Raw genomic sequence first — 20,370 nt, 5'->3', positions numbered from 1 at the left:
TCTTTGCTCCCTTGTGCAGGCCCATCCTTATAAGGCTCCTTGGAGGCAGCGTCTCAATCACTCACTGCAGGAAGCTGATGAATCAATTGAGGAAAGTTGCACCCTCACGCGCAGGTGCGTCTCGCCCAGATTACTTCATCAACTCCTTGCAGCTACGCGAGTGTGCCCATGGAGACTGACATGGCCAACGGATTATAAAATAAAATAGCCATTCTTTCAGAGCCACAGACCTGCTATACCACAGTCACATGTTGAGGCAGTGGTTAGATCTCATGGATACAGTATACTTGGTTCCAATTCTTCACCTGCTCTTTGTTTGTGCTGTTTATATGCAAACTTGATCTCATCAGTCATCTCATTACCCAGTCCATATCAATGACAAGCTGGACTGGCCTAGTATCACTCATAAACTATATGAGAAGGCTCTTTTTTAATTAGGAGACTTATGTTCCTTTAATGTGGGTAGTGACATCCTGTATTTTTTTATAAATCTGTAATGGCCAATGTGATTTTCTGTGCTCTGATGTGCTGGGCCAGTAATATCACTTAAAGAGAGGTGCACTGAATCAATAAGCTGATTAAAGAGACAAGAGGTACACCCTATAGATAGTAGCAAAGGAGAGAATTAAAGAAAAACTGAGGGCCTTTATGAACAATGCTACACATCCTCTTTGTGACACACTACCATTTAGGAGTTTCAGCCAACAAATTGCTCAACAGAAGTGTGTCAAGAAATACTGCTGGGGCCACATTATACCTACAGCAATATAATGTATGAGGTATAATGCTTTACTGTGATTGCTCTTTTACCTACAGCCATTTTTTTTTTCTTTTTGTAATTCTTGTGTGTATTTGAGAGGGTTTAGCTGTTGTAGTTTGTTATAATATTTCTATATGTCTTGGGCTTCTGTAAAAATTTCCCCCCTTAGGGCAGATAAAGTATTATCTATCTCTGCCTGAGTTTTTAGCAGGAAGTCTGGTTTTCCTCCTATATCCTCAAAGATGAACATGTTAGGTCAATTGGCAATTCGTGCGTCTGTGCTTAAGTAGGTCTTTCCAGGTTAGTTACTACTTTGTGCCCAATGCCATCAGAATAAACTCTGACAATCCAAACTCTGAAGCTTGTTTGAAAATGGTATGTTATTACACTATCATAATATTTCAATACCTCTATGTGCAAGTTCCGCTTTATCCAAAGCTCTCTTGATTCCTACAGAACATCAAGTCAGTGCATGGGACTTTTTCTCTGTTAGTACATGAAATACTGAGCTACAATACAATCACTACATATTTTTAGGAATTCTTTACTTTGTGATACACCATTTAATGTTAAATAATATCTGGATAACTCAAATCACTTTTACTATGACACGCCCATCAAAGGGAATTTGATCGGTTAGCCAATTGGTGCACCCTCAACAATTTTAAATTGAATTTCTTTAAAAGAGTAGAAGTGATTGTGGATTTTAGAAGACACTCCTCTCCTCCTACACCACTAGCTATAAATGATGTCTCTGTCAGCACAGTGAACCATTGAAATTTCTTGGCACAACCGTCACTCACAATCTGAACTGGAATGAAAAGATTACTGGTTTTATCAAAAAGCTCAGTGGTCATCTTGAAATGTTTAACCTGTCCCAATCAGTGCTGGCACAGTTTTCTAGAGCCATCATTGAAAGAATCCTCACTTTCTCCATAACGCTCTGTTATGGCGATGCATCTGCCTACTCCAAACATAAAATGCAATTTGTTATTCGGACAGCTGAAAAGATTGTAGGAATGAAACTGAACTCCACTGAGGTCTTGTGTACATCAAGGGGTCAGGAAAAGAGCCAGAAAGATAATCAAAGACTACACTCACCCAGGCAGCCACCTCTTCAAGGTATTACCATTGAAGAAATGTCACTAAAGACAAAAACTACTAGACATAAAAAAAGTTTCTTTCCTACTGCAGTCAAAATGGTTAAACACTAATTCATCTGTCTCCTCCTGATTTATAAATTATGTTTATTTTATATAGGACTTACGTAATATATTACCTGGAAAGAGTGCAATTCTGCTTTACTAGATTGTTCTCTATATCTGTATTACTGTATATAATGTTGTGATGGTGTCATGTATTATATTGTGATTGTATTTTGGTTTGTTTAATTCTATGGGCCTTGGTATGTGTATTTATGTTACACCAAGAGAAATTTATAGCTGGTGTGTTGCCTGGGTATAAGGTTCAAGTTCAAAGTTCAAGCATGCCTGTTTTTAGTATTATGACAAAATAGTTTATTGATGGTTCTAAAACAGTGTCACAGTGGTGCTTGTTGATTTCTATGACAATCTGCATGACAATTTAGTTCCTTTAAAATGTTTCTTTACTACATATCTGTTAATGTGTACATTCATTTACACATTTTCTACTATTACTGTGTCATATTTACGTATGTGCCAATGTATAAAAATCCTGTTCATGGTTTTTATTTAAAACAGAATTGTGCGTGACAAACATTAATCAGTGTGCATTGCCTTACGGGTAGAAACTGCTCTGTACGTGCTGGTTTGTGCTTTAATACTGTGGTACTGCCTTCCAGACTATAGCAGTAAATAAAGGTTTGTATCCAAGGTGATCACAATCTTGTATTACGTTGACGGCTGCAAATATGGCATCCCTCTCTGTATATCTCATCAGTAAATCTATACATAAGACATAGACATCATATAGTAATTATAACAAAATATAATTTAAAGGAATAGATTTTATATAGTCATTTTCTATAGTTTACTCATTGTATAAGCAGAATAGCATTACTCGCTTCTAGAGCTTAAAATGTCATTCTCAGTGGAGTGCGCACATCTCTGTGGTATGAATTACACATCTGACTAAAGGATTGTAGCACCACCTAGTGGCATCAAGTAGAACATAAAAATCTTAAATTTCATGCACATACACATCTCTGACAGTAATCAACACTTGACAATTCATCACATCCTGTGCAGTGGAAGAGGAAAAAAATTAAAAATCCTGAGGACAATAAAATATACCAAGAAATAATTAAGAATAGTGATATTTACATATCAACACGTAAAAAAAAGGCAATGGAAAAATACCTTGTGATTTATACACAAGCTATATAACAGAAATGACTATTTCACCTCTAAATGTATAATAATTTGACATTTAAACAGTAGTGGATGGGAGTATTCTATAACATCTTAAAGAGCAAAATATTATTTGTATCCAATACTGTAACCAGAAAACTTAGATGGAGGTTCTCAAAGTCCATCATGGGGAGAACTGCAGGTTTTATTACATAAAAGATCTCAGTCTTTATAGAGTCCACATCTGTTTTACTTCTCTTCTAAATGAATGTTTCAATGAGTTTTACACAACGTAAAACACTTTAGCACAGCTTCTGGTGCATGTGATGACAAGTGAACGGCACCACTTTACTATTGTGTGTTTTCAGTGTTGTATATTTAGTGCATACTGGGACTACTGGTTTAATTAATCCTTTTTGTTCATTTTTCAGATGGCTACACTACAGATGACATTGTATTTTTCTGGCAAGGAGGGGATAATGCCGTGACTGGAGTTGACAAGTTGGAATTACCTCAGTTTTCAATTGTGGAATTGCGGCTTGTGTCCAGAGAGGTGGCTTTTGCCACAGGTAATCATTTTTTGTTTTGTAAATTATCGAATGGTGTAGATGTTTTGTTTCTGGTCAAGTTAAGTCTGAACTACAGTATTGTAAATGTTGTATAGTAGACACAGTTTGACATTTGCTTTTGCTTTCAACTTAAAAATGTTTTACTTCATAGTATTATTTACAACAGTACTGCTGTATTCCTTGCAAAATGTAAATGTTCTTAAAGGGAAACCTTTGAATAGCGGTACCTATTTTTTTTCTTGGGAGCCATGAAACAATATGGCTGTTTTCATTTAACTCGCCGGAAAAGAGCAGACTGGTGACATCATTGGTCTATTACTGAGCTGCTAGATGAACTCAAAATCCCAACCCTTCTGCTTGGCACTGTATTGATTTAAAACGTGACTGTTAATTGTTAATTTTTTTTTTTTTGTATCAGTATACTGCTGCTGGATTATGTGAATTTCCCCTTGGGATTAATAAAGTATCTATCTATCTATCTATCTATCTATCTTAATCACAAAGTAATTTACATAATTTTATCTCCATATAAAGGCCTCCAATTTGGAAATTTTTTTTTAATTTTGTGGTGTGGCTTGAAAAGGGCCTGTCTGAGAAACATTTGAAACGCTGATCTACAGGGGTTCAGCTAATTTGATGTAAATATTCCAAACATAAATATCAATTTACTTTTTCAACATTAATGTATTCCGTTTTTGACAGAGCACAATGTTTGCCATGCAACAGTAACTGTAGTAGCAAATAATGTATTTTTTATGCTTACTTGCACACCATGGCACAAATACAGCAACTTTTAATTTCCCTGCCCCCATTTCCAAGGAGAATACCCCTACTTACAGGAACGCAATAACGGCACAGCAGCACAGTGGCAGCACTAATCCAGGGTTTCTGTCCTGGGTCCTCCATTTGTGGAGTTTGCCTGTTCTCTCCATGTCTGTGTGGGTTTCCTTCTACTGTCCAAAGACATGCAGGTTAGGTAAATTGGTGATGCTTAACTGGCCCATGTGTGTGTTTGATGTGCTCCACCTCCCTTTGGGATGACCCTGGTCAGGATTAAGTGGGTTAGAAAATGACACAACAATACCACAATTGCATTTTTTTTTACCAAAGTTAAAAAAAAAACTCCATAAACATTATTAAAACTGTAAAATGTTTTTCATAATAACAATGTTTCCCTTTGAAAAACATCACTGATATAGGATCTTTTCATTATTAGTAGCAATGAGTGAAACAATTGAGTTTCCAGTAAAATTTGCACCATTCACATGTTGCAAACTGTTTTACATCTGCAGTGCTTCTGCTTCCAGCACAAGAGAGAGAGCAAGGAAGCGCTTTGCTTCCTAATAGAAAACATTTAGAACCCAATCCCCCAGTGCCTGAACATTAAATTAACCAGCCACACACACAGCACAAGTGGCAAACGAATGAGACGCGAGGCAAACAATGAGTACTGGAGTGGAGAGAGACTGAGGGTCTGGGAAATGCCAGGAGGCTGCAGCAGGGTATGCCTACACATCACTTCATTTGTGTACATTCAGTGCTCAGCGCATGGCAAATTCAAATTTTGGAAATTTCTGGAATTTTTTTTTTGGTTGAATCAACATACATTTGAATCTCACAGCAAAGTAGGTTCCTTTACCCCTTTATTAAACAGTAAATAGACATGTCTTATAAAGTCATAAGCTTTATCCTCTTCTTACCAAGTCTGGCCTCCCGAGTGAAGTAAAGTGGCTCCTTTTATGCCGCTCTAAGGAGTGCTCCGGGTGGCTCGTTAGCCGGATCTGGATTCGCTCCCAGGTGTGGGGCTCTGCCACCTCCACAGTTCCCCTTGGCGCCATTCACGGAAACCAGTAGGGCTACGGCGAACTTCCATGAAGCCCTGCCAGAATCTGAGGTGCCCCTGCACCCCGGGATGGTTGGCTGCCCTCTAGCGCTCCGGGGGAGGCAGTATCCTGTGCATGTTTGGTTCCTCGGTCCTTCCAATATATTGGCCTCCCAACCGGGAAAGAGCCTTGATCATCTGTCACATTATATATATATATATATATATATATATATATATATATATATATATATATATATATATACTGTATGTATATATATGTATATATATATATATATATATATATTTAAGGCATTCCTAGTCTGAATCACAATCTGACTGTGTGGGTGGTTACCTACTAGGTAACGCTTGTGGTTAGTCAGCAAGTAGGCTAACGTCCGCCATGGTGCCCTCTTTAGTTGCGAGAAGCAGCTCATAGAATGGTTGAAATAGTTTTTACTGTCAAATAATGCAAAGAGTACGCGACACGTGTTTCGCCCTAATTCTGGGCTCATCAGGCGTACACACTCACTGCACTCTCTCGTGCGTGTGACTACGAATGCCTTGAATGTAATTACCCGATCTACATACTGTCAAATAAATGAACCACACACCGTGGCACAACGTGAGAGCCTTCGCCGCTGACGCCCGAGGTTCGATTCCCGAGAGAGAGTGCAGTGAGTGTGTACGCCTGATGAGCCCAGAATTAGGGCGTACTCTTTGCATTATTTGACAGTAAAAACTATATATATATATATTATTGAGGTCACCACGGTGGTGCAGTTGGTAGCGCTGCTGCCTCGTAGTATGGAGACCTGGGTTCGCTCCCCGGGTCTTCCCTGTGTGGAGTTTGCATGTTCTCCCCGTGTCTGCGTGGGTTTCCTCCCACAGTCCAAAGACATGCAGGTTAGCTGCATTGGTGATCCTAAATTGTCCCTACTGTGTGCTTGGTGTATGTGTGTGTGTTCGCCCTGCGGTTGGCTGGTGCCCTGCCCGGGGTTTGTTTTCTGTCTTTGTGCCCTGTGTTGACTGGGATTGGCTCCAGCAGACCCCCATTACATATACAAATAGTAACTCTCTATCTTAAAATGTTTAAAGCTACACTGCAAGAAAAAATATTCTTCTTGCTGTTATATTATCACACTGGAGTTATTACAAATGGTATCTTTTTGTATAATATTTACATTCACAAACATCATCCATTAAGACTGGATTGATTGGATTTAAAATTTCAGAACACTTAACTGCTTGATGTCAACCCCAAGTGTGAGTCAGACTTGAAATTCTGTGTAAATACAGTTAAGCCTAAGTCAGACTTGGTGTGACATGTAACGATGCGCTTTACAATATTAATACCTGAGACATTATTCTGTTGCCATCTGGTGGATGAAATAATATCATAAATAGTTCTATGCATTCTCCCACTTTGTTATAACTCTGAGTGGAGGAGAGCCTTCAACCAAAAACACAATGGCAGACGAGAAGCTGTAAATGCCAGTTTTAGAACAAACTGAAACTAAAACCTTGCGATAGTGATGATGATGCAAATTGGTCACAAGCTGATGATAAGTACAGTGAAACTGACACCTGTTCATTAGATTCTGACGTGTCAATTTTCTGTGATATTTGTGTTTGGTGTCTGCTTCATGCTACTGCTGACAATCCTTGTACCTTTTAGTTGCTGATCACCAGGCATCAAAATTGCACAAACTGTGGGAAGTGTATAAGGCTATCATTAAAAATATGCAGAAGGTGTATTTTGGTGATTGTGACAGAAGTATTGACAAAAGTCTCACGGGGTAAAAGGGAAGGCTGTCATGGGTACAATACGTCACACACAAACAGGCACAATTTGGTATCAAGATTTACAAAGCAAGCTCTGGGCACATTGAGAACTCAATACTTTACACTGGTTGAGGGACCAATTGGGATGGCAAGTACAGTCAATATGGCATTGCGTCAGGGGAACTGTAGAAGTTATTATGCCTTGCTCTGTTGTAGGCTACAGTAACACAATGCGGATTAGGCATTTACATTCTACCCTGTCAAGCACAAGCAACACAAAAAATTGTAGAAAAAAATCTTTCAATATCTGCTCAAACAGTACCTATGTGGATTGGTGATTCTTTCAAGACGTATCACACGGATCGCATATACTAAGTCTGCTTCAGCATAGCAGTGGATTCTTGACATATACTGTACCTTTTCTACTGTCATAATATTGAGGTTTTGGTATTCACATGTTTCTGTTATGCATAATAGCACTTTTTGTTGTTCAAAAAAATTCAGTGCATTTGGCTTGTTTATTGTGAACACATCTAAAGTAATAGCATACAATGCAGTAAAAAGTATTTGCCTTTTCCCAGTCTTGATACCCATTGAGGTAGGAGCAGAGAAACTGGGGAGGATTTTTTTTCCTGTTATGTTTATGTACTTGGGCACTTATTCTTTGTTAATAGCCCTTCTATTCCTTGATATTAATTGGTGAAAGGAACCTCAAATGCTACAAGACTGCCTACTAGTGTATACAACACCCATACATATTGCATACTGTATACTGCACATTTGGTTTTATTATTAGCAGACGTTGACATTTTTGTGAATAGGTGAATGTGAACTTAATAAGAGTACATTGAATTGAACTGAACTTGTCTAACCTAAAGAGGATTAAACAGTTCTAAGAATGTTATTATACTGCTTTCACAAGTTGACAGCAGTTTTTGGAGAGAATGGAGTCAGGAGATGACAAGGAGAAGTCAGAATTCACACAAGGGTCATAACAGAGAAGACAATAATTAAATAACAATAACAAACGGTGGCAGCAGCCAGAATTATGATTAGTGAACTGAGCGATAAGTTATAACAAGTAAATTCCAAACCCAATAATGTCACATAGGGTTTTCATTCATAAATCCAAATCTTGGATAATTAGGTACTCATAGTGCCTAGTGTTGTTTTGACACGCAACCTCCAGGATCCATTTCCCAGGAACAAGGCCTTGTGCCTCAAACTGGGCAACATCCATAAAAAAAACAAGACAGTGCCGCAGGAGAACATGAATCATTTTTTAACAATGTTAAAAACATAATGAAGCAGAAGATTAATATAATGACTAGATTTCATGGTCTCAGAAACCGTGAAAGCCATACTCAAATAATTTTTAGGGCCGAGGGCGGGTTGGAAAAAAATTAAACTTATATGCCAGATCATGACAGTTATGGTATACTAGTAGTAATTAAGACTTGCATGTTTGTAAGTTATTTAGTTTTTCTTCTGCAATAGACAACACGCTTATCATGATAGTAGAGAAAATTATAGAATAGTAATAACATACATATGAACTTTTTAAGCTATTAGCTGAATAATTGTGCGGAAGCAAGTCAGATTCGTAATCTAATGAAGAAAAATACAGGATAGGTGCACATGGTAACAGTTCATTCCCTTGTGAGTACATTACCTCAGCATGCATTGCTCTGATTTTGTGGAAGAATTTACTTAATATTCTAGCAAAACATTATTTTGTTTTTTTTTTTCAGTCATCACTACAAACTACATAGGTTAAACAACATATAAAGAAAATGCAATTTTTTAGTGGAGTATTCCTTTTTATTACAAAAAACAAGACTGCAATGGAAATTCAGATGAGATTAAAACTTGTTATGCTTTCACAGAAGGTAAAACACTGTAAATGTACTTCTTAACAACTCAAGTTCAAGTTGGGGAGCATGCACTGGTATGCACTGGTGTGCGTTGCCACACCCACTACATGATGAAACAACTCGGGCTCCCGGTTTGCAACCCCCCAGGCACACACGCGGTCTTGTCCCACCATCCGGAAATGACCCTTGTGGACGAAATCTCAGACCCGACAGCAGGTGCGGTTATAAAGCAGCTTTATTTCCAGAGTCACGGTGAGAAGAGTTTCAGAAAAGCAGACAATCAAATATACATGACAGCATCAGGGCTCTTCTGAACCCCGTCTGTTCGGTGGGGTCCAGTTTTATACCCCTAGAATGCGTAATTTAATATCATTATAAAATGTAACAGTCAACACATTTATTATACACAAACCTTTAGCCCCTTCAACGCCCCTTGTGCAACTTGATTTCTTGGCTCCTTTTGTTATGGCGTTCAGATGTAAGCTAAGGGAAAACGTGATAAGGCAGACTCATGTGTGGAATGCTCAGACCTTGAGTCCTTTGCACAAACATTTTTCTGTTTGCTAAAACAAAGCATTCTATTACATGGTTTTGTAAAGCTTACTTCTCAGACATGAATTAGTACAAGGGAACGAAGAGAACATTCGTCTTCCACACCCTCTATCTGTCGCAGCCAGGTATTATGTGGGTGGCCCCTTGGACTATTCCAGCCACTTGGTTCCCCAATAATGAGGATCTTACGAGCTGGATCACCCTTGGGGAAACATGCCGCATGGCCATAGTGTCATAATTGATGCTCCCTCACAATGCAGGTAATGTGCCTCATTTGGGACTCCATGAGCAACCTCTCATTTGACACAAAGTCAAACTAACGGTACCAAAGGATTTTCCAGAGAGACACAGTATCAAAGGTCCAGTCTTCATCTCAGGTCACTGGATAGCGTCCATGTCTCACAACCATATAGCAAGACAGGAAGCACCAGGATTCTAAAGACTTGGACCTTCTTCCATTTGCACAGATATCGGGAGTGCCACACACCCCTTTCCAGCAAACTCATGACCCCCAATGCTCTCCCAATCCGTCTACTGACTTCATAGGAGGAGTCACCAGAGACATGAATGTCACTGCCAATGTAAGTAAACCTCTCGACAAGGTCGACACTCTCTCCGCAGACAGACACACTGCTGATGGCTGTGCCCAAGAGGTCATTAAAGGCCCGGATCTTGGTTTTTATCCAGGACACTCGCAAACCCAGACACTCAGACTCCTCACTCAGTCTCTCGAGAGCCCCAGTCAGAGCCTCCATTGACTCCATGAAGGTCACAGCATCGTCAGCAAAGTCAAGATCCATGAATCTTTCTTCACCAACAGATGCCCCACAGCCACTGGACCCCACAACCTTGCCCAACACCCAGTCCATACAAGCATTGAACAGAGTAGGAGCAGAACACACCCCTGACGAACCCCAGAATCAACTCAGAAAAACGCAGAGAATGTCCCACAGGGCAGCTCGATCAACTGAGTTGAATGCTTTGCGAAAATCGACAAAGGCTGCAAAGAAACTCTGCTGATATTTGCGTTTGCGTTCCATGAGAACCCTCAGTGTCAGGATGCAGTTAATGGTTGACTTCTTAGGCGTAAAACCAGACTGTTCCGGTCGTTGGTAGGTGAGCAAGTGATCACGGATCCTGTTGCGGATGACCCTAGCAAGGACCTTACCCGGCACCGAAAGCAGTGTTATCCCCCAGTAGGTGCTGCAATCCAGGTGATCACACTTCTTAACACATAAATAATAAATAGAAATAAAGACTGAATTCATTTTTAGAACATTATATTAATATGAGATCATTTTATAGGTTAGGTGCATTCACTGACACAGTACGTTGCCGTACCCACCACATGACAAAAACACCTTAGGATCCCAGTAATAAAAAATGATTTTTGAACTTTTGATATCACAAACATAATGTTGATAATTATACCACTCTATATAGTTTTAGATATCAAAAATAAACAATAAAACAGACCAGAGATGAGACTTACACCTTGATGCCACTGACTTGCAGTCAGACATAATACCACATGCTCTTTTCTGCAACTGTTGTAGACTGGGAGTGACATCGCTCTTTAGTACAATTAAATGCAACATGGTCATTGTGGTTTTCACAGGTTTACTTTACCATTACATTAACTTTTTAGTAAGAATAGATTACTAAAGGCCATACAATCATTCCATAAATAAAAAATGTTTTTCTTTAATTGTCTGCAAATAGTAATTTCTTGTCAGTTAGTCAGTGAGTCTATCAGGAACATGTAGCTGTATTTATGTATAGTGTCACAGGAGGCTGGGAGTCAGACCCGACCGGGACACCTGGAAGAACCGGGAGGTGGTCTATACGTCCCCTGGGCCACAAGGAGGCAACCACCCTGCATGTTGAAGGGACCATGGGGAAGGAACAAGGAGACTCAAGCCCACTTGGGCCCATGGCCACCGCCAGGGGGTGCCCCAAGTGTCGTGGAGCCCGGGAGATCGACACATCCGCCACACCTGGGAAGGTGGAGGTAGGACCTTCCAGGGACGCCCGGAGTGCTTCTGGGTGCAAAGGCAGCACTTCTGCCACACCAGGAAGTGCTGCAGGAAGAGCATCATTAGGCACCTGGAGGCACATCCGGGTGGGAATAAAAGGGGCCGCCTCACTCCAATCAGGGAGCTAGAGTCAGGAGCTGGAGCAGGATGAAGCTCCAGGGACGAGAGGAAGAAAGGCGGCCCACGGACAGTGAAAGGCCTGAGGAAGGGTGTTGTGGTGCTGGAACGCTGTGTGTGTGCGGGACTGGTGTTTGGAGACATTAGTTTAATAAAAGTGTGTGTTTTTCTAAACTGTTGGTGTCCGTTTGGTTGTGTCCGGGGTGAACATCTCACAATAGATCTATGTATTGTGTATACTTTAATTTTGTGAATGTGCTCAGGCATAAAAGCCTTTTTTGATTTTTGTGTCATTCATAATTATCATCATATTCATCATTTATTCAACTGTTCTTATCTTCAGGGTGATATTTATCTCCATTGATGTGGTTGCATGTGTTTTTCTCTAAATCTGGGCTGACAGTTACATTTTCACCTCTATAAATTTTCTCTATTATTTATTTGTTTAAACAGTCATACATATACACTGTATCACTAACATACTTGTTATATCAATGCATTGTTCAACATTAAGCCCGCAACATGGTATTTTCAGATACAGCCAGTATTGTAGGACAAAATAAAATTGCATATTTTTGCTATGGCTAGGACACAAATCCTATGTTAAAAGCCAGGGCAAGACACACTTAATGCCAACTAAAAAGTATTGCTTTCAAGGATGGGCCCTCTCATTGGAATGTAGACTCTACACGTTATTTGATAAGATGAACAATTCCAAACCAAGTAACATTGCAACAACATCTCTCAGATGTATCAGCTGGACACCAAAGTTCGAAATAGAATTATAACTCAAGGATGAGTAACGTTGATGGACAGAACTTTACATCACTGGTCAACGTAAAGGGTGGACTTATGTGCACCCAAGAAACCAACTGCAAGATTTCTATTCCTTTCTTTAAAAACCCTTTTAAGACCCAAATGGCCTTTTCTCATCAAGCTTACAGGTCTCAGCTTGGCCCTAAATTTGACTGTCCATACCCAGAACCCAAAGATTATAGGATGTGGCCATAACAGAAGTTGAAGCAATGTCTTTTACTCTGAAGGCAACCATGCTGGACTGGAGGGAAGGAAGACCTGTCCATATCAGAGTTGGAATAGGCTGCCATTAGTCCAGACCTTGCTGAAGAATAGGAAGTGCACAAGCAGTAAGTGACCACATATGAAAGGCCATGCATTTGTCTTGATGAAAATGACAAGTGACAAATCACCAGTTGCTGGACAAACAAAATTTTATTTAGCAACAAAAGGACTGACACAGTGTGATTCAACCTGAAAAAGAAACTGGGAGACCGTTAACAACTAGAAGGTGCAAAGAAGGCAAAGAAAGAGACAAGCTCCAAAAACAAAAGAAAGAAGGCACTCTGAAGATCCTTCCATGTGTCTGAAGAAAGCTGACCATTATAGGAACAAAGCACTGCATTCACAAGAACTATAAGTGCACTCACTTTGATTCTGAGAACTATTAATTATAACTTATTAATTAGGACAAAGTCAGCTAATGTTTTGTAGTATTGGTGGAACCGTGGAAAGGTAATAAACTTTACAAAGTTCTAGTTGAGTTATGTCTTCCTAAATACAGTAAGATAGTGCAGAGCAGCAATTTGTACCCATGTACACAAAGAAATCTGTAGGTGGGGAGATAAGCCAGCAAAGAGACTAGCTGTGAGTGAATAAACGCTACTTGTGAACAATTGAAGCTTCCTAACCAGCTAAATATCTATCTTTCTTAAGCATATAAATTTAAATACTGTATATACTCGCGTATAAGTCAGGTCTTGAAACACAAAAAATCGATCATAAAATCAGACCCTGACTTATATGCCCGTTCAAAAATGTGACAATTTTTTTTTTTACATCTTCTTCTTTCCTTCAATGTTGTATAAGTTTCTCTGACACAGTGAATTTTGTTGCAGCAGCGCAGTTACCAATTTCTTTTGCACACTTCAACGACTTTTAATTTCAAACCAGCTTCATATTTTCTTCTGATCGAATGCTCCGTCGTGAATAAGGGTTGCTCTTATGATAAAGATGTATGAGGGTGTGAAATACAATAAACACAAAAAAGTGCAAACGTCGCTTCAGAATAGTTTGGGTATTACCGTGTGGTCACGTAAGCACAATACATAGAAAAAAATAGCAGTGTGCTCTATGGTTACTCTCTCAGGTGGGCGTCAACATAGCATAATCTCTTGGACCAATAGCGAGAGTTTTCCGCATTCGACTTATACAACTGACATTATAAAATAACGGAAATGATATGGTAAAATCAAGCCCTGACTTATCTGCGGAAGAATTTAAACATGAGTATATACAGCAATCAGAATTCATAAGTTATGTGCCTTATCTGTAGGAGAGAGAAAGTTCAACTAAGTGTTTTATGTTTTGCTTTGTTTGTTACTGTCTTAATCTACACATCCATATACACATATACAGTATCTGTGCTTCCATAGATCCATATTATATTAATCTCATAAATAAATTGTATTATTTTGATTATTTCTACAAGCCTGTTTGGGTTATTTGTGAGAGTGAGTCTATTGCTACATCAAATCACAACAGAGAATGTGAAAATGTTAATGTAGACTTTTAACCATTTATATTTTTGGTATCCCAGCCATAAAATGAAAGAGCAATCCCTCACTCAACCTACATTGATTTGGCATCCCCCTTTGTGGGGGCCTTATTAATTGTGTTAAATAATTACCATCATTGCTGAAGACAAAACTGGTAATTAACTGGACAATTAACCCTTCTGTTTTCTTACAGTACCACTATGTCACTCTTGTCTTGTCACTTATGGAAAGCACTGAGAACAATGGTTGAGAAACTTTTAAGCCAGTCAGTGTATCTTACTGAGCTTGTAGTACCTTGCAGTTGGCTCAAGCCTAAAAAGATGTTGTGTAGAGCTTGGATTGCAGTCTTGTAGGTATGGTTTTTGAATGAGATTTTGTGCAGCATAAATGTTGTTTTCTTTATTGTCTCCATTGTGCTTCATCTTTGTGGCAGGTCTTATTCCTGGAAAATTCATTTTGTTTTACAGTATTTTACAGAAACTGCATTGGATTGAGATCTGGTGACATGGAAGGTCACTGGATTAATCTTAATTTACTGTCAGGTTTCTGGAACCATATCAGGACTTTCCTGAACTTGTGCCATAGAGTAATGTCCTTCTGAATAACCCCTTTCACAGATGAATGTATGCACTGCAATAAGAAATTAACCTGATTGACCATGATGCTCAGATATATTCTGGCTTTCAAATGTCGTCCTGCTTGAACTACGAGAGCCCAGTAGGCAGGATTGTTAATATTTGTCAGGTGAGTCCAAAATCCTGGAGTTCTTATCAGCATAAGTTTATAGTAACTGGGATTCATTAATCCAGACAATATTTTTTAGAGATAATACAACTAATTGAGCAGCTACATTGAACAGGAAGATACATCAAAATGATTTCAGACTCAGTGTTTCCAGAATAACTTCTCACATTTTCTAAGATGGCTGCTCTTTCATGTGACCTATTAAGATCTCCTTTAAAACTGTTTATGTTAATTATTAACGTTAGTAGGGAAACTCGCCTTAAATCACAAACTTATTTACAATACAGTAACACCTAAAATAAAAATGAAATTACCTCAGTAAAATACAAATAAGGTAACATTTACAATCAAACAGAAATGTCAACCAACTTCATATATGTTACACGCTTTTTTTTTTTTTTATAATAGCAGTAATAAATTATGAATTAATATACAAATGTTAACAGCAAAAAGAAGTTCAATTGGAAATCCCCACCAATCTGTAATGTAAGCTCCTGGTATCATGTAAAAATTAATATAGCAAAATCAATACTGTCCAGTTTCTAATGCAAGTAATTTTATGATTAAATGAAAGAAGTAATGTAAAGGTAATAAATACTCACAGCGTTACTGTGAGCCAGACCTAATTTTGTAACTAAATTGATTTGTTTTACATACTGTAGCACTTTTCAAAACAAGTACTTAAAGATCTGTTTATGAGGGTAAATCAAAAAGTAAAGTAACTAATGATCAATACAGTGGATGTACCCAAGATAAATTTCTGGTGTACACAGCAAAGGTTCGGAATACTTGTGTGAATATTTCAGTTTTTCTTATTTTTGGTAAATTTGGAAAATGTTGCAACACAACAAAATGTGAAAAAGGTGAAGGGGTCTGAATAGTTTTTGAATCCAGTGGGTGTGTTTGGGTATGATCCTACTAGAAACTGGCATCAGGCACACCTGCCACAAAAGATAGATCAACAGTGTCAAAAGGTTTTTAGTGCCCCTGAAAGTAGTAAAGGGTACCATGTGTGTTCATTTTTTTGTGCAGCATGCTATAACTCTGGTCTTTTGTCATATAACATTTGAGAATATTTTGTGGATTGAGCCATCTCTTATTGGCTCCAAGTGTGAGCCCAGTGGCAAGAAGTCCTCTTGTAACTTATCAGGTATTGAAAGGTCTTTTACTTTTTTTAATAGTTCAGTTTGTGCGGTTTGTTGTGTAAAATGTCTTGTGATGGTGTGCTCAATGAAAAATTTAAATAAAGATTGATTTATGAATTGAACATTGAAATGTGAAGAATCATCTCAAAGGAATTCCCAACACTTGTCCACAAAATTCCATGCTGCTTAACTCAAACAAATGTCCAGCAGCAGTGTCAAATTGGCAATGGCAGATATTTGTGAATCACTAACCCGTAGTCAGAGGCGTTAAAGAACAATCCATATAGGGCATCATATATCTCTAGATGAGGAAAAACATTGAAACAAGTTAATGTCAAAAACATTGATACGAGTTAACAACCTAACAGACTATTGTACAATCATCCCCAGCATTTTCTGCTGTTACATCTATAGAAGCAACATGTTCTCTAGTCAGTTATGCTGACACCTAACTTCGCCAAGACCAACAATGTGGCCCATATGAAGGTCAGCATCATTCGAGTCTGTACAATATGAACTATTTCATGTGAAACCTTCTAATGGTGGACATTGGCATAATGAAAATCCCTACTAGTTTACATTCCTTATCATGCTGATCACCCATGCTGGTTTTTGTGCAAATTGCATTTGTACTTCCGAGTGTTTGGTTTTTTGTTTTTTTTCCAAAGAAAATGTTTCAAATGAGTATGTGTAATTATTCTGTATAAGTGACAGTTCTGTGTCATTTTGACACCAGCACATTTCTAATTGAAGAAAAGAAAAAAGGATACTCAGGTTGATCATTTGTTTTATGTTATTTCAGGAATGCATAACTTCTTAAACATAGTAAATTGGGGCAGAATGCTTAACACAAAATACCATCCATTTTTCAAGGTTGTTTGAAGCACTGATGTTAAAAATATAAATGTACTCTGCACTTAGCAAAGTGAAAAAGAAGAAAGCAATGAAATACAGTATTGAGAACTGATATGATAAGCAAATTCCAGATACTTTATTTTAGGCTACTAGGTATGCTATACCCATTTAAGTTTAGCATGTAAGTATTGTGAGAGTCTTTAATGGTGCTAATGTGAATTTTAAAAATCTTATTTCTCCTGACTTGTCTTTGGCAGTTGTCAGGTATCATTTCTGTCTCACAGCGCTTGTTCCCAATTTGATTACCACCTGAAATTTGTTGAATATGGAGTCTGAAATATTCTCCACGTCTCTATTTCTCCAGAGATTCTAATTTTCAGAACATACTATCATATTAAAGAAATACTCTAGCCAAAAATTCCAATGTTTTGTATTTTCCTTGCACCATATAGTTTGTATTGTTGGCAAAGAAAAAATTTTAATCTTATGTTTTCTTGACTAATAAATTGAGGGAGAGGTGGATCTTCAACTCAAAAATGCAATCCCGAGTGAACAGGCTTCATGTTTGTTGACTGCTTTCATTTTCCAAATGTATTTGTTTAGCAATATTTTTTGAAAAAATACATGCATTTTACATGTTGTGAGCATACAACTTGATGGCTTGACATGTGGATTATGCAGGATAAGTAATGTAAGATTTTTTTTATGGATGTTTTTGCTGTTCTTCAGCATTGGTTACCATTGGGTCTCATTCAATTAGAAATGTTGTTATATCCATACTCCATGAAAACATGATGTTAAAATTTTTTGTTGGACATTGCTACAAATTGCATGGAAGTAATTAACATATGAAAAAATAATGGTTTCAAGAGGAGTATTCTTTTAACTGTACATTTCATGTTGTTTCTAAGTGTGTATGTTTGTGCGCGTGTGCTTTGCATGAGTGTTCCCAGTGGTAGACTGGCTTCACGTCCACAGCTAGTTCATGCTTTACTGTCATTCTTGGCGGCACAAGCTATGACTTCCTACAACATGTATGCTCAGAAATATACAATTGGACTCAATTTTAACACTTAAAAGACATTTAGTATGATATGGTTGAACAATTACTTATTACAGATTATAGTAGACCGTTTATTGGTAATCCTGGTGGATATCTGAAGGCATTGGTTGCAATTGATTTGATGCTCTAGTCATCAAAGTTAGGCATTGTTTAAACTGATTCATATTCTTTGAAATATTGATCATCATCTTTTTTTTTTCATGCTCATTATAAGCTCTCCATAACGTGAACTTGAGCTGCATCTACAAACATTGATTAGTCCAATGCAGGGTTGTAGGGGATTGAAGCCTGTCCAGGCAGTGGACAGTTGATCACAGAGCCCAGTAATCCACACACCCACACAGGACCATCTTTGGGATGTGGGGAAAAAAAACAACTCATATCGTCAAAGGGAAGACATGCAGATGTCAAACTGACAGACACTGAGGGTAAGTTTTGAACCTAAAACACTGGATCAGTGCAATGAAATGAATGAAGAATTACAGATTACCTGTTGTCAAATGTCACTGCTCAGTTTTTAACTGGCACAAGAAAGCATGAGCATGTTACCCCAATTTTGGCATCCCTTCACTGGCTTCCAGTTCATTTTCAAATCCATTTGTAAGATCCTTGTATTTGTTTTTAAATCTTTTAATGGTTGTGCCCCATTTTATTTATCAGAACTGTTGCACCCTCATGTAGCGTCTCACTCTCTCAGGTCAGCAGACCAGATGCTTTTACGTGTTCCTAAGGGATGGTGCAGGCTTTTTCAGTTGCAGCTCCAAAACTCCAAAAATGATTTGCCGTTGCACATTAGGCAGGCTCCTTCACTTGCGGTCTTTAAATACTATTTAAAAACACACTTTTACTCCCTGGCCTTTAACCCAGTATGATATGTTGACTTTTTATTATGAATCTCTTCAGCTCTTATGTGTTTATGTGTTTCTGTTTCTTTTGCCCTTTGGTTATTGTTTGTCTGATATGTTGGGTTTTTATTGTACAGGACTTTGGTCAGCCTTGATGTTGTTTTTAAAGTGCTTTATAAATAAATAAAATAAATAAATAGATTCACTTTGTCACAGGTTTGGTTTTACTTTTTAACTTAATGAATGTTAAAAAAATAAACAGTGCCACTAAAGCTGGTGTCGTCTTTTGTTAAAACAATGCACAGCTTCCCCATGACAGATGATTTATTAATATTATAAAGTATGTGGTGTAAGTTCCCACTGGATTCACTCCTAGTAGAGTAAGCCTACCTGTTTTATTAAATCAGCACCACCTAACGCAGCTGCATATGTAGCATTGTGTTTCCCCAAGTCTCTTAAAGTTTCAGCAGACATTGCAAAACTTTAGTGCTTTGCACTGTCTTTCCTTTTAGATTTTCCTAATGCAGTCCCCATCAGCAATAGTTGTGGGGGTGCTGAGGTAGACAAATTGATAGACAAATTGAAATGGAATGTGTCTATCAGTGAAGGTTATTTATATTCCTCTAGTTTACCCCATACTAAAGCTGTCTGAAATTCACACAGTGCGCCCTTTTCAAGAAACCTTAAAGGAATGTACACAAATAGAATATGCCAAGTCTTCTGTTTATGAGAAATACTTTTACAGATTTGATGTCACTAATCATTATAAATCAAACAAATCAAGTTCTTAAAGTGCTAGATATACAGTAAAATGGAGTTTTTACGAAACAAAATTACTTTATCCAGTTATCGGTATACAAATGATGTTAGACCACTGCCCTTATGGCTCTCTTGTGGCAATATATTCATTTTTTTCTGAAATAAAAAAGTGTTACCTTTCTGCTACATAATTCAGCTCATTGAGTAGGCATCAACATTTCCAGATACTGAAGTACTGTGTATAGGCGGACTGAAGTGAAGTGTGAAAACTCAAAAGCCTTGGGTCAGCCTCAGTGCCAAGTACAATTTTGTTTCTGGTTTTGGCCTAGAAAGCGTGCCTAATTGGAAGTGTGAACAAACTTTGGACCAAAGGCCAGCCCTAAAAAAAAACACACACGCTTCAAAAATTAGGATGTGTCAAAGTGCAATCTCTGTGTTAGTAGATTTTCAGAAAAAGGCAAAATAGTCAAAATTGTTTGCAGCAGTTGCCTGGCAACAATACACTGTTGAAAGAGCACTTCCAAACTGTCCTGTCATTTCT

At 38.1% G+C, this 20,370-nt stretch overlaps 1 protein-coding gene across 2 annotated transcripts in view; it reads left to right on the top strand.

Moving 5' to 3' along the window:
• gabrb4 (gamma-aminobutyric acid type A receptor subunit beta4) overlaps positions 1–20,370 on the top strand; it is a 360,165-nt gene that overhangs the window by 297,040 nt on the left and 42,755 nt on the right. For both annotated transcript variants that reach the window (XM_039766518.1, XM_039766517.1), the window contains exon 6: positions 3,522–3,659. In XM_039766518.1, coding sequence (XP_039622452.1) covers positions 3,522–3,659 — 138 coding nt within the window. The remainder of the gene's footprint in view (positions 1–3,521; positions 3,660–20,370) is intronic.

This window comes from Polypterus senegalus, chromosome 10 (assembly GCF_016835505.1).
Source record: "Polypterus senegalus isolate Bchr_013 chromosome 10, ASM1683550v1, whole genome shotgun sequence".
Taxonomy (NCBI): Eukaryota; Metazoa; Chordata; class Cladistia; order Polypteriformes; family Polypteridae; genus Polypterus; species Polypterus senegalus.
This window is presented reverse-complemented; position numbering and strand designations above follow the sequence as displayed.